Source organism: Lithobates pipiens, unplaced genomic scaffold, assembly GCF_037356315.1.
Source record: "Lithobates pipiens isolate NorthernLeopardFrog02 unplaced genomic scaffold, aLitPip1_a1.2 Scaffold_8, whole genome shotgun sequence".
Taxonomy (NCBI): domain Eukaryota; kingdom Metazoa; phylum Chordata; class Amphibia; order Anura; family Ranidae; genus Lithobates; species Lithobates pipiens.
Genome location: NW_027507903.1, coordinates 566,296,316 through 566,308,767, shown reverse-complemented (window position 1 = coordinate 566,308,767; position 12,452 = coordinate 566,296,316). Strand labels below are relative to the sequence as shown.

At 45.1% G+C, this 12,452-nt stretch overlaps 1 protein-coding gene across 1 annotated transcript in view; it reads left to right on the top strand.

Annotated features, from left to right (window-relative positions):
• Positions 1-12,452, top strand: part of ATP13A1 (ATPase 13A1) — a 65,483-nt gene that overhangs the window by 7,860 nt on the left and 45,171 nt on the right. The window contains exons 3-4 of the mRNA XM_077470132.1: positions 3,942-4,132; positions 9,110-9,182. Coding sequence (XP_077326258.1) covers positions 3,942-4,132; positions 9,110-9,182 — 264 coding nt within the window. The remainder of the gene's footprint in view (positions 1-3,941; positions 4,133-9,109; positions 9,183-12,452) is intronic.

Here is a 12,452-nt window from a genome sequence, read left to right as displayed (position 1 = left end):
ACAATAATTAACTTTGTGTTGTAGTAGATATATTTATGGTAAACATGAGCTCTTATCTCTGGTATAATGCCTGATTAGTATAAATAATGTACGTGAAATCACATACTCCTTGTTACCAGCAATGTGTCAGCTGAAACCAGTCCTACCCCAAGAACGTTTCATGCCAGTGTTTGTACAATATACAGAGTAGCTTATCTGTGTAACCGATCTTTAAAGACCGTGACCTTATAAACCTTAACAATAGTTCAGGTTGTCATGCTGGTCGTGAAACCTGCAATTTCTGAAACAAATAAACCTGGAGGCAGAGCAGTGGGTAGATGTAATAGCTCAGACACCGAGGTATTCTCACCTGGATGTGTATGTGATAAAGCTGACATCTGCCAGCAATAAAAACATCAGATTTTGATAGAGGACCTTTTTAAAGAGTTTCATAAAGTGCATTGGCTTATATACTTTTACAGTCGGGGGGGAAAGATCACTCACCATGTTATCCAGCAGCTTGATTAAACTTAATTGATCCAGGCAGATCAAAAGAATGCCTTTTAAAGGATAAGTTCACCTTTTGGAACATAGTACCTGTTTTCTTGGGTGGAGTATGTTCCAGCAGTATTTTTTAAACAATGAAGTAATACTTCTTTTGCTTGCTGTTGAAGGATTTCTTTCTTTGGACATCTATTCCACAGGAGATTGGTAAAGTATATATTTCTGTCTGAGGTTGCTCCGATGCCTAACGAGGTCTCCCTGGAGCCACCTCTACGTGCACGCTCCTCAACTTAAAGGGGTTGTAAGCCCTCGTGTTTTTTCACCTTAAAGGGGTTGTAAAGGTAAACATTTTTTCACCTTAATGCTTTCTATGCATTAAGGTGAAAAAACATCTCACAGTGCCAGCCCCCCTGTTTTACTTACCTGACCCCTCGAAAGTCCCGCGCTCGCCTCCGACATCCTCTTCGCCGCTCAGCCTGGCCATTGATTGGCTGGAATGGATGGATTGAAAGCAGTGCAGCCATTGGCTCGCGCTGCCTTCAATCACATCCAATAACGCGGCACGCTGGGGGGCGGGGCCGTGTGATACAGTGAGCGGCTATAGCCACTGGCTGTATCACGGGAGCGTGCCCGTAAGTGCTTCTCACCATGTGAGGGAGCTCGCATGAACGTGAGAAGTACTTGCAGGGGGAAGCAGAGACAGCCGCCAAGGGACCCCAGAAGACCAGGTTCGGGGCCACTCTGTGCAAAACGAGCTGCACAGTGGAGGTAGGTATAATGTTTGTTATTTAAAAATAAAAAATTCTCTTTACAACCCCTTTTAATGCATCCTATGCATTAAGGTGAAAAAACACCTGGCATTGACCCCCCCAGTTTTACTTAGCTGAGTCCCTTATTTCTGTCTGGTGGAGACACATTCTCCTTCTCTCCACGGGGTCCTGGCTCTTGATTGGATACATTGGCTCCCGCTGCTGTCAATCAAATCCAATGACGCGGGCGTGGGGCTGAGTCGGCATTCGTGTCTATGGACGCAAATGCTTGATTCGGCAGCACGCCCACAAGATAATCCCCCGGGAGAGTGCTTTTCCTAATGGTTATCTGATGTGAGAAGGAGCTGCGAGAGCTGCCGGGGGACCCCAGAAGAGGGGATTTGGGGCCAGTCTGTGCAAAACGAGCTGCACAGTGGAGGCAAGTATGATGTTTGTTAAATAGAATTACCTTGATTTTGGGCTGTCTATGCAGTTGGAGTGCAGTTCAAAATGCATCCAACTGTGTTTGGTGTGAAAGGGCCCTAAAGCAACCTGTCAAGTAAAATTTTGTTTAGTTTTATTTATTGTTTTATTGAATGTTCCTGTGTGTATTAACTCTTAATTCACTCTAATCTGCCTTAATTATTTCCTTGGTCTCCATTTAATCATTTTCCTGCTGTTTGTTTTTTTTGTTCACTTTTATTAATAGCTTATAAAATAGTTTAAACTTTCTTTTTGTTTATATATATTTTTACACCTTTTAAAGCGGAGGTCCTCACACCACTGCAAAAATGAAAAGCCAGCAGCTACACATAGTGCCAAGTGAAATATACAAACGTATACCGCGCTGTCCAAACGTGCAAGAATAGCAGCCACCACAGCAGTGATTCAAATTGCCAAAGTGTAGAATAATAAAATAAAGTGCAGCGCTAAATTCAAAACATGACTAAAATAAGTGTACAGTTTGAATATAATGTACAAAATTAAGACATGTTCATAAGTGATATATGGGGACCGCACCGGTCCTAATGTGGAAAAAAAAATCCAGTGAAATTAATAACAGACCAATGGATCATATGGGTGTATCAAAATATGAGTATCGCATAAATGGAAATTCATAGAAGATCCACCACCAAAGTCACCAGTCGCTTACCGGAAGAATTGAACTCGGATAGGTATACACCTAATGAGTCAATCAGGCTTTTGTGAGATGCCCAGGATGATTTAGGCCCCCAGTATAACAGCAGCTTCCAGGGGGTGTTGCAGAACAGTGGATGTCAGTAGGCAGGATAATAAAAGGTAGGCAGCCCAACAATTAGATATAAAAAGAAGGAATGCACATGGTATAATTTCGTATGGAATGGGTAAAAATTGAAGACGCGAGAATTACACTCCAATTTTTAAGGTAAAAACATGTCTTATAAGACAGTAACAGTGGAATCGGCATAGCTATGTTCAAACGAACTGTACACTAATTTTAGTCATATTTTGGAGTTAGTGCTGCTACATATGCTGCTGGCTTTAAAGTGGACCTTCCGCTCATCGGAACCCTCCCCCCCTCCGGTGCCACAATCGGCACCTTTCGGGGGGGAGGGGGGTGCAGTTACCTGGATAATCCAGGTAACTGCACCCACTTCCGGGATAGCTCTCTGCGGAAAGGGGCGTAACTTACGCCCCTTTCCGCAAGTGCCCCGCTGCCTGCTGGGAAACACACAGATCCCAGAGGCAGCGGGGAGCGTCCTTATTGCGCAGCGTGATTCGCGCATGCGCAGTAGGGAACCGGGAAATGAAGCCGAAAGGCTCCATTTCCTGATTCCCATACCCAAGATGGCGGCGGCAGGACCCGACAGGCCTAGAGATCGGCTTCGGGTGCCGACATCGCGGGAGCGCTGGACAGGTAAGTGTCACTATTTTAAAAGTCAGTAGCTGCAGTATTTGTAGCTGCTGGCTTTAAAAAAAAAAAAAAAAAAAAAAAAAAAACGTGGAGTCCCGGTGGACTCCCGCTTTAAATACTGGTAATAGGACACTTATCTGTCCTCTCTCCTACTGGCCTGGCGGGAGGGGAAGGAGGAGGGAGTCGAGCGGTGACGTCAGCAGCCGTAACTGGGGACAGGATACCTGTCGGATAGGTATGCATCCCCCCCCCCCTCTCGAAAGGTGCCCAATGTGGCACTGGAGGTGGGGAGGAGACAAATTAGTGGAAGTTCCACTTTTGGTTGGAACTCCACTTTAACATATATTTACACATTTCACATTGAAAAAAAGCACACAAAAAATGTATTTCATTTGTAAATAACTCTTCAAAGCTTTGCTCAATTGCTGACAGCTGAAGTGTAAACAAAGCCATTGTGGTAGGTATCGGTAATTGGTGTCGGTACTGAAAAAAAAAAGCATCAGTACTGGAAAAAAAATGGTAGTAGTGCATCCCATTCCCTAGTGTACATAATGAATCCTCAGGGACAGATCTAGGTTGTGTAAGGTGGCATTTTGGGGGTAAAAGGGTATACTACTTAAAGACAAGGTGTCATCTTTACTTATATCTTCTTCTTTATTACACATTGAATTGATGGAAGGATTGCATTTGGTACACATTGTGTTAGACTTCTTATCCCATGACAGGGGCATTTGTATGGTATGGTATAACATTATATGTTATTTAAAGCATGTCCCCCCCCCCCCCCCCCCTCTCTTTCTGTTTTCTTTCCCCAGAGTGAAGATGGGAAGGAGACCCTGTCATTCGAGTTCCAAAAAATCAAATATTCCTATGATGCTGAAGAGAAGAAAGTTTTTTTTCCTGTTGTGTTTCCGCTGGAGCGTCCCTTGTCCTATTATCAGAGTTCTAAAGGATACCTAGAAGAAGCTGATATCAAAGCTGCTGAGAAGAAATATGGAATCAACAAGTAAGAGCTGTCTTGGTATCTATTTTTTCTTGGGCATTGTGCTTTATTGGGTATAGCAGCCAGGAAAACCGTTGTTTTTTTCCTTCCTGTCTGCATCCCGTGAAGCTGGCCCGAGATAGGTTGATCTATAGCTCTTTGTTTTAATGCAGCGCGTGCCCACATCCACAATTCATTATAGAGTCTTTGTGTTGTTTACAAAGTGCAAGTTCAAATGTACTCCCACAAAGCCCTAAAATGGCCGTCCTCTCCATTAATGTTGGTCATTTGAAACCTTTGTTTGGGTGTCACTGTGGGACTTTAAAACACATCGCATAGATCTCAGTCTTTATAGTATTCCAGATTATAATGCATAAGAGGCTTCAAAATTGCTCTTGCATTGTGCAGTTGTGATATTGCTATATTGGTTTAGCTTTTTGTTGCATGTCAGGAATACCCAAACTAAGGGAAGTCTGAAAGGAAAACTTTTATGAAGGTTGCAGTATTAAAAAAAAAAAAAAAAAAAAAAAAGAATTTCTTTAGTAATGTCTGAAGAGGTCCTTCAGAAAAAAAAAGTATAATTGTACACCAAACTCCCTCTCCTTCCTCTCCCTCTCCTTCCTCTCCTCCCTCTCCTTCCTCTCCTCCCTCTCCTCCCTCTCCTCCCTCTCCTCCCTCTCCTCCCTCTCCTCCCTCTCCTCCCTCTCCTCCCTCTCCTCCCTCTCCTCCCTCTCCTCCCTCTCCTCCCTCTCCTCCCTCTCCTCCCTCTCCTCCCTCTCCTCCCTCTCCTTCCTCTTCCTCTCCCTCTCCTTCCTCTTCCTCTCCCTCTCCTTCCTCTTCCTCTCCCTCTCCTTCCTCTTCCTCTCCCTCTCCTTCCTCTTCCTCTCCCTCTCCTTCCTCTTCCTCTCCCTCTCCTTCCTCTTCCTCTCCCTCTCCTTCCTCTTCCTCTCCCTCTCCTTCCTCTTCCTCTCCCTCTCCTTCCTCTCCCTCTCCCTCTCCTTCCTCTCCCTCTCCTTCCTCTCCCTCTCCTTCTTCCTCTTCCTCCTCTCCTTCCTCCTCCCTTCCTCCTCTCCTTCTTCCTCCCTTCCTCCTCTCCTTCTTCCTTTCTTCCTCCTCTCCTTCCTCCTCTCCTTCTTCCTCTCCTTCTTCCTCTCCTTCTTCCTCCTTCCTCTTCCTTCTTCCTCCTTCCTCTTCCTCCTCTCCTTCTTCCTCCTTCCTCTTCCTCCTCTCCTTCTTCCTCCTTCCTCTTCCTCCTCTCCTTCTTCCTCCTTCCTCTTCCTCCTCTCCTTCTTCCTCCTTCCTCTTCCTCCTCTCCTTCTTCCTCCTTCCTCTTCCTCCTCTCCTTCTTCCTCCTCCACAATCGACTGCCGGCCACTAACATCCAGTGGTTTTCCGAGTCTGGCCAGTGGGCATGTGGAGACCACAGCTACGCAATAGGTCGGCCGTGACATAGCCCCACTGGACAGGGGCTGGCCCTGTGAGTTAAACGTCACACTGTTCCCCCCCCCCACCTTTGGGGTTGCTGCTGGGGGGGGTATTCCTTGGGCCTAGAAAGCGGGTGACCGGGTGTCCACGATCAGGGGACTGCCTGCGGCGGCCCTCCCATAATTTAGGCCACGGCTTTGGTCTAATTTAGGACCCTCGGTCTGGGCCCCCTGTGAGGGCCTCGGGTGGTGGGGATCTCAGTTGGTGGCCCCCCTCCTGAGTTTTTTGTGGTGGAGCTTGGGCATATAGCCTAGCAAATGGCACCTCCCGCCCTCCCCTACCTGATGTCTCGAACGATCCTATATCTGGCTCTGCCACCACAGACGTGGCCCACCTTGTGGGGTTGGTTGCCATGCTTCCTGTCCTGTCAGGGAGTGAGGATGATTCCTCCACAACTGCAGTGATGTGCAAAAAGGCGCTGGTTGCCACACTTATTAAATCTGTGTGGGAACCTTTCAAGATGGGGGCAGCTGCGGCGGAAGGCCGGTTCCCCTTTGGCACCTATAAGCCGTCTTGTGCGGCGACAGTGTTCCCTTCTCCCTCTTATTTTGTCAAAGACTGGGAGTGTCCAAAGTGCCCTTTGTGCTTCTGAAAACACTTGCTGCGAGGTACCCCTTTTGAGGAGTCCCTCCTTCAGAAGTGGACTGTTCCCCCAGTAATGGACCCCCCTGTCTCTAGGCTGCTCAAGGCAACCATGATTCCAATATAGGAATATTTTGGCTTCTAAAGATCCAGCTAACATACCTGGAGGGGGTGCAGAATACCCCTGCCTTTGCTGTATTGGTGGACTTGTTGGTCTAGGCACTGCAGTTTGTCTGCTATGCCTCTTGGCTGCAGTTCCCCTGGTTGCTGAGTCTTTTTCTGCAGTGGTGCTTAGACAGCAAACCCTGTTGCTTCAGAGTGTGATTGTCCCGGTTCCCATGTCGGGGACAGTTTCGGGGGTTTCGTCAAACTTGTTCACAGTCCAAAAGATGGAGGGCATGGTACGTTCAATTCTACACCTCAAGGCCCCGACCTGCCTTGTGTAGGTACAGAAATTGTTGGCCCCGGATCTGGCGTAGTTACGTCAGTGGGGGTTTGCGATCCTGGGCTCCCTGGATGATTTTCTTCTGCGAGTCCTCGACTACCCCGAGGGACAGCGTAGCTCTTATACTGACCTTGACAGATTTCAGTTGGCTTCTATACTATCTGAAGTCTGCTTTGGCCCTTTCCAGAAAATTGAATTATCTGATTCTGATCCGGGCTTCAGCTCTGGCCAGAGTGTTTCTTCCTCTGGACAAACTCCAGAAGTTGCATGCTGTTTTTTTCTTTTACTGTTGTCCATCAGGTGGGCCTCCCTGGCATAATGGGACAAGTGTCCAGAGACCTCAGGCATTTGGATTAGGTTGAGCCAGGAGGAAGCCTGAGGTTCCCCTGGTCTGGTTCTTCGGTGGGGTAAATCTTTTCTACCCTTGTATTAATCAGGGTGACCACCAGTGCCAGTCTGTCCGGGAGGGGTGATGTCCTGGGACTAAGCTCTGGGTCGTTGGATGCTGGTGGAATCCGGATTACCAAGCAATATCCTGGAACTTCGAGCAATCAGACTGTCTGGATCATGAACATATCCACTTCGGGGGCTCCCGGTATGGATCCAGTCGGACAAGTTCAACGGTGGTGGCTTATGTCAATCACCAGGGGGGCCAAATAGGGTGTTGGCAACCCTGGCAGTTGTTAGTATCCTCTGGTGGGCAGAAGGTCTCGTTCTGGCCCTCTCCGACGTACGCATTCCAGGAGTGAAATACTGACAGTCTGATTTCTGTCGGCTAGGGTTTGACCATGGGGTGGGCCCTTCACCTGGCTGTGTTTCATTGAATATGTCTCCGATGGGGCACTCCTGAGGTAGATCTGTTTGCGTCCTGGGTAAACAGGATGATACCAAGGTTTCTGGCAAGGTCACGTGATCCTCTGGGCACCTCAATCGCTCTGGTGGCCCATGGGGCCCGTAGCGTTTGCTCTACGCCTTTCCTTCTCTCCAGCTTCTGTTGTGGCCTTTGCGCAGGATCACGGCCGCAGGGATTCTGGTCATTCTGTTGGCTCTGGATGGGTCCCATCGGTCTGGGTACACCTGGTCTTCAACGTTCCTTGGCGTCTGCCTCTCAGGGAGGATCTACTGTCCCAAGGGCCGTTCTTCCATCAGCCGCTTTCTTGTTTTAAAATTGAGGACAATTTCTCTGGATTTTCTTGTGGGACCCTGCTGAGCCACTTAGAGCCCAGGAGTGGTTCAACTTCTTAGGTGGACCAAACTTAAGTGTGCGGTCACACTGTTGGAGGTGAGCGCATTCACATGTGTGTGAAGTCACCCTCTTCTGATCAGGATTATCATCACTAGAGTCACTTTTTGCACAGTAATATGTATAATACCCCAATTTGCACTTTTGTCTCTGTGGATTGATGAAAATTGGGAGAAAATCCTTTTTTTTTTTTTTTTTTTTTTTTGATATTAAAGAATTATTGCAAATTTTTCACTGTGCGCTTGCTTGTTGCACAAAATATTTCTTTATGTTTCATAGTTACTTTTTTAGCAATCTTGATTTTCATTGTTTATGGCACTATCTATGGATTTGTAAGGTTCAGTATCACACAGCGCTGCATTTTTGTTTTTTTTGTATGTATGTTTTCACAGATTATGGGATTGTGATCAATGCTTAGCAGCTGTGAATTTGCGCTTTGTTTCACAGGAATTGTTATACCACACCTGACGCTAGGTTGTAACTTCAGGTAAGACTGCCCATACATTATACAATTTCCTTTAGATTTACCAAAACCATATAATATTAGGTAAAATCTGAACACTTTCAGTTTGTGTGCAATCAGGCAGGCCCTTGTACTACACAGTTGAAGGTAAATCTAAAGGAAATTGAATAAGAAAATTGTATGGTGTATGGTCAGCTTTACTTTATACCTGATGCGGATTGCAGTCTCTGGTTGCTCTAGAGTAGCTTGCAAGATTTATTTATTTTTATACAGTATTTGTAGCCGCTGACTTTTCACTTTTTTGTGGATCTCCTCTTTAATCTTTCTTCCACTGTTCCGTTGTGAGAAGTTAACTGTAGATCACTGAAAATTTTTAAGAGTGTGTAGTTAAAGTGGAGTTCCGCCGATTAAAAAAAAAAAAAAAAGTCAGAAGCTACAAATACTGCAGCTGCTGGCTTAAAATATAGACACTTACCTGTCCAGGGCACCCACAGTGTCGGCACCCAAAGCCGATTCGGCTCTCGGGCGCTGCCGTCGCCATCTTCGGTAAGGGAATCAGGAAGTGGAGCCTTCACAATCCCCCCCCCCAAAGGTGGCCTAAGTGACACCAGATTCCGAAATGCGGAAGTTCCATTTATGGGTGGAATTCTGCTTTAAACAACTTTCTACCACATAAAATACACACACTGTTTTGTCTTTGTCTCTAGCTCAATACAAAAGTTCAACTTTCTCAGTTAATCCGATATTACACTACCACGCTGAAATTTGTTTTTCTCTCCTTAGAGCAGAGATGGTTGTTCCTGATTTTCTACATCTGTTTAAAGAGAGAGCCATTGCACCGTTCTTTGTGTTTCAGGTATGAGTCTTTATAATAATCGTGTCTGACAATTATTTGCAGGGTAATTGGACCTGTCGTGTTATAGGTATACATAGGAAACGGTTGGCGCTAAACCAAGTTTTTGGAGACGTGTTTCGATATTACATTAGAATATTGGGCTCAACCTGGCAAAGCTGTTGGGTAATTTTAACAGAAAAAAAGGGGTGGGGGCACAGATGAGGCTGTAAGGTAACCAGCCTCTAGGGACTTTTTGCGGTATCAAATTGAACAAGTTTTACACATTCCGTAATAGAAATGTACAATTTTTTTTTAAAAAAACAGACACCAAATGGAACATATTACAACATTCAAATAACAGATTAGTATAATTATACAGACATAAATACGTTAAGACACCCCCACTCTCAACATGTTTTGCTCTAAATTTAGAGCTTCCTCAGGATATTTGTGGTTTGTATATACGTTGTAGTTGCGAAGCTAGTAAGAAATAACATCACATTAGGTGCTAGAAATTTGTAAAATGAACGAATTTATAAATACAAGTACAAGGACAAAGAAGACGAAATGAACCAGGATACCATAAAAATGATCTCACCACACTACTGACTGTCCAATAATCGTAAAAACGTAAATAATCTCCCAAATATTAGAATGAAAAAAAAATATTAAAGGTTGAAATCTCAGCCCAAAAACGGCAGCCTCATTCAATATAGCCTGTAGAGGGACAATGGGTAAAAGTAAAAATGTAACAATAAATAATTAAAAATATGTATTGATGTATAATAAGGGGGGCACCCTTCCTCCCTACCCTAAGCAAGAAAGTAAAGAACCATCCGCAGATGGAATTAAAAAATAAACAAGAACAGATACCTTGTATGTCTTGCAACCAGGCTGGTGGGACCAATCGTGTGTGGATTCATTCAATAAAACGGCACTAGGGCTGCAATGCTTCCAAAACAGTATGTCAGAGATCAGACAGACATGGGGGGGGGGGGGGCAAAACAGCCCAGAAACCCCTAAGCAAACCAAAAGAAAAACTTGAATCAATAAGCAACTAGGAAAAAACCTAAAGAGGATGGTAGAGTGTCAGCCCTGAACAAATACAGAGCCAACACCAAGAAGCAGCCAACGTAAATCTACAAGGTCAAATGGCTCACCTGGGATCAAAGGACTAGTGCCAGCAAGGTTCGCAAAGAAATTGAAAAATCAAGGACCGGTCTCCCCGCATGGAAATGTGACCATCCATGCCAAGAGACAGGTATCCAATGCTTTTAAAGCCCTCTCCAACACGGCGGCGTCTGACGTCAACGCCGAGTCGCGGGCGCAATTGAAACTCACCGCCTAATCATAAGTCTCGCTAGGAGTGGTGAAATGTGCATGTCCCAATGACGCAAACCGCGTCATTGAGACACCACGGCCATCTTGAAAAATCCCCTTGCCCTCAGCTGGGAACAGAGGGGACAGGGACCAAGCGGGGGAGCGTGTTGACGGATGAACTCCGCTCGCAGCTCCACCGCCCCGGAAAGGGACAAAATCAAAAGGCTAAGGGAGGACAAAGGCGGGAGTTAAAATAAAGGGCACTTAAAATCGCCCACCAGATTGATCACACAAAGTGGACAGAAAATGCCCCTGGGCGCCCGTACAGGCCAAAAAACAAGGCTGTAATGTCAGTGGCCGAGAAAGGAACCATTCCAAATACATTTAAATACACTAATTTACTCTAAATAATTTGTAAATCTATCTTATATGTTAGAAATAGTGTTGAGTACCTTGACAGATATCGTGGATAATCATGCGTCTTTGCACAGTGGTCTTACAAACTCCAATTATTTTGAATAAAAAATGTAAAATATTGTGAAAGATGTTACGCCCAGTAAATTGATACCTAACATGTCACGCTTCAAAATTGCGCCTGCTCGTGGAATGGCGACAAATTTGACCCTTAAAAATCTCCATAGATGACGTTTAAAAAATTCTACAGGTTGATAGTTTAGAGTTATAGAGTAGGGCTAGAATTATTGTTCTTGCTCTAACGACTGCGGCAATACCTCGCATGTGTGGTTTGATATTTTATATGTGGACACGACTTGCATATGTGTTCGCTTCTGCGAGCAAGCTCAGCGGGGCGGGGTGCTTTAAATTTCTTTTTTTTTTTTTTTAATTCTTTTACGTTTTATTGAGAGAAAAAAAATTCCCCTTTAAGACCATTGGGAGGAAGTGACGTTTGACAGCGCTTCCGTCATCCCAATGGTATGATGCCGAGTGAGGGCCATTGTTCCTTCACTCGGCATCAAGCCTCAGAGGGGAGAGGACCCGATCGTCTCTGCCGCTACTGACGCCTCCGGTAAGCGGCGGAGACCATCAGGGAATGGCGGGAGGGGGATGGGTACACCTCCCACCGCCGATAAAAAAAAAAAAGGGATCTCTCGGCAAATTCGCTGCAGAGACCACTTTTATCTGAAAGCAGACCGCCTGCTGTTTAAAACGATACTGATGTTATGGCAGCTACCTGCTGCCATAACAACAGTATTCCACTTTAAACAGCCACCGTATATTGACGGCGGGCGGTCCGCAAGTAGTTAAACTTTTGTTTTAGGGCCCATTCACACCAGAATGTGTTTTATAAATTCAATTTCTTTATTTTATTTTTTTAGTAAACTATAATTCAGTTATTTTTGAGCAGCAAACACGCAGTATGTCCAAATCGAAATTTCCATGAAAATATAAAACCTGCATAAAGTTAATCCTTTATCTAGTCCTAAAGTAGAAATTTGCTTTTGAAACAGGGAAAAACAAAGGTATTCTAAACTGTAAATAAGAGACACATTAAAAACCTTTACAGCTCACTAAACAAAGTAGAATACATAATAGGCTGTTATTTTTACTGTAGTTGGGCTCCGTTTTAGGTTAAATGCTACAGTTGCACCAATGCGACTTTAAGACTGAGTACTAGTGCCGATACTTTTTTCAAGTACTCACTGATACTTTTTATTTAATGTCTTGTGTAAAAACACAATAGACTGAGATCTTATGTAGCACTGATGGGGTGGCACAAATATGCAGTACTGATGGGGTGGCACTGATCAGGAGACATTAATGGGCAGCACTAATCAGGAGGCATTAATCGTCAGCACTGGGGTGACAGTGATGAGGAGGCACTAATATGCAGCACTGAGGCGGCACTTTGGAGGCACTAATATATGCAGCACTGATGGGCACTGATAGGTGGCACTGATGTGCAGCACTAATAGGTGGAACTGATGAGGTGACACTGATGAAGTGGTACTG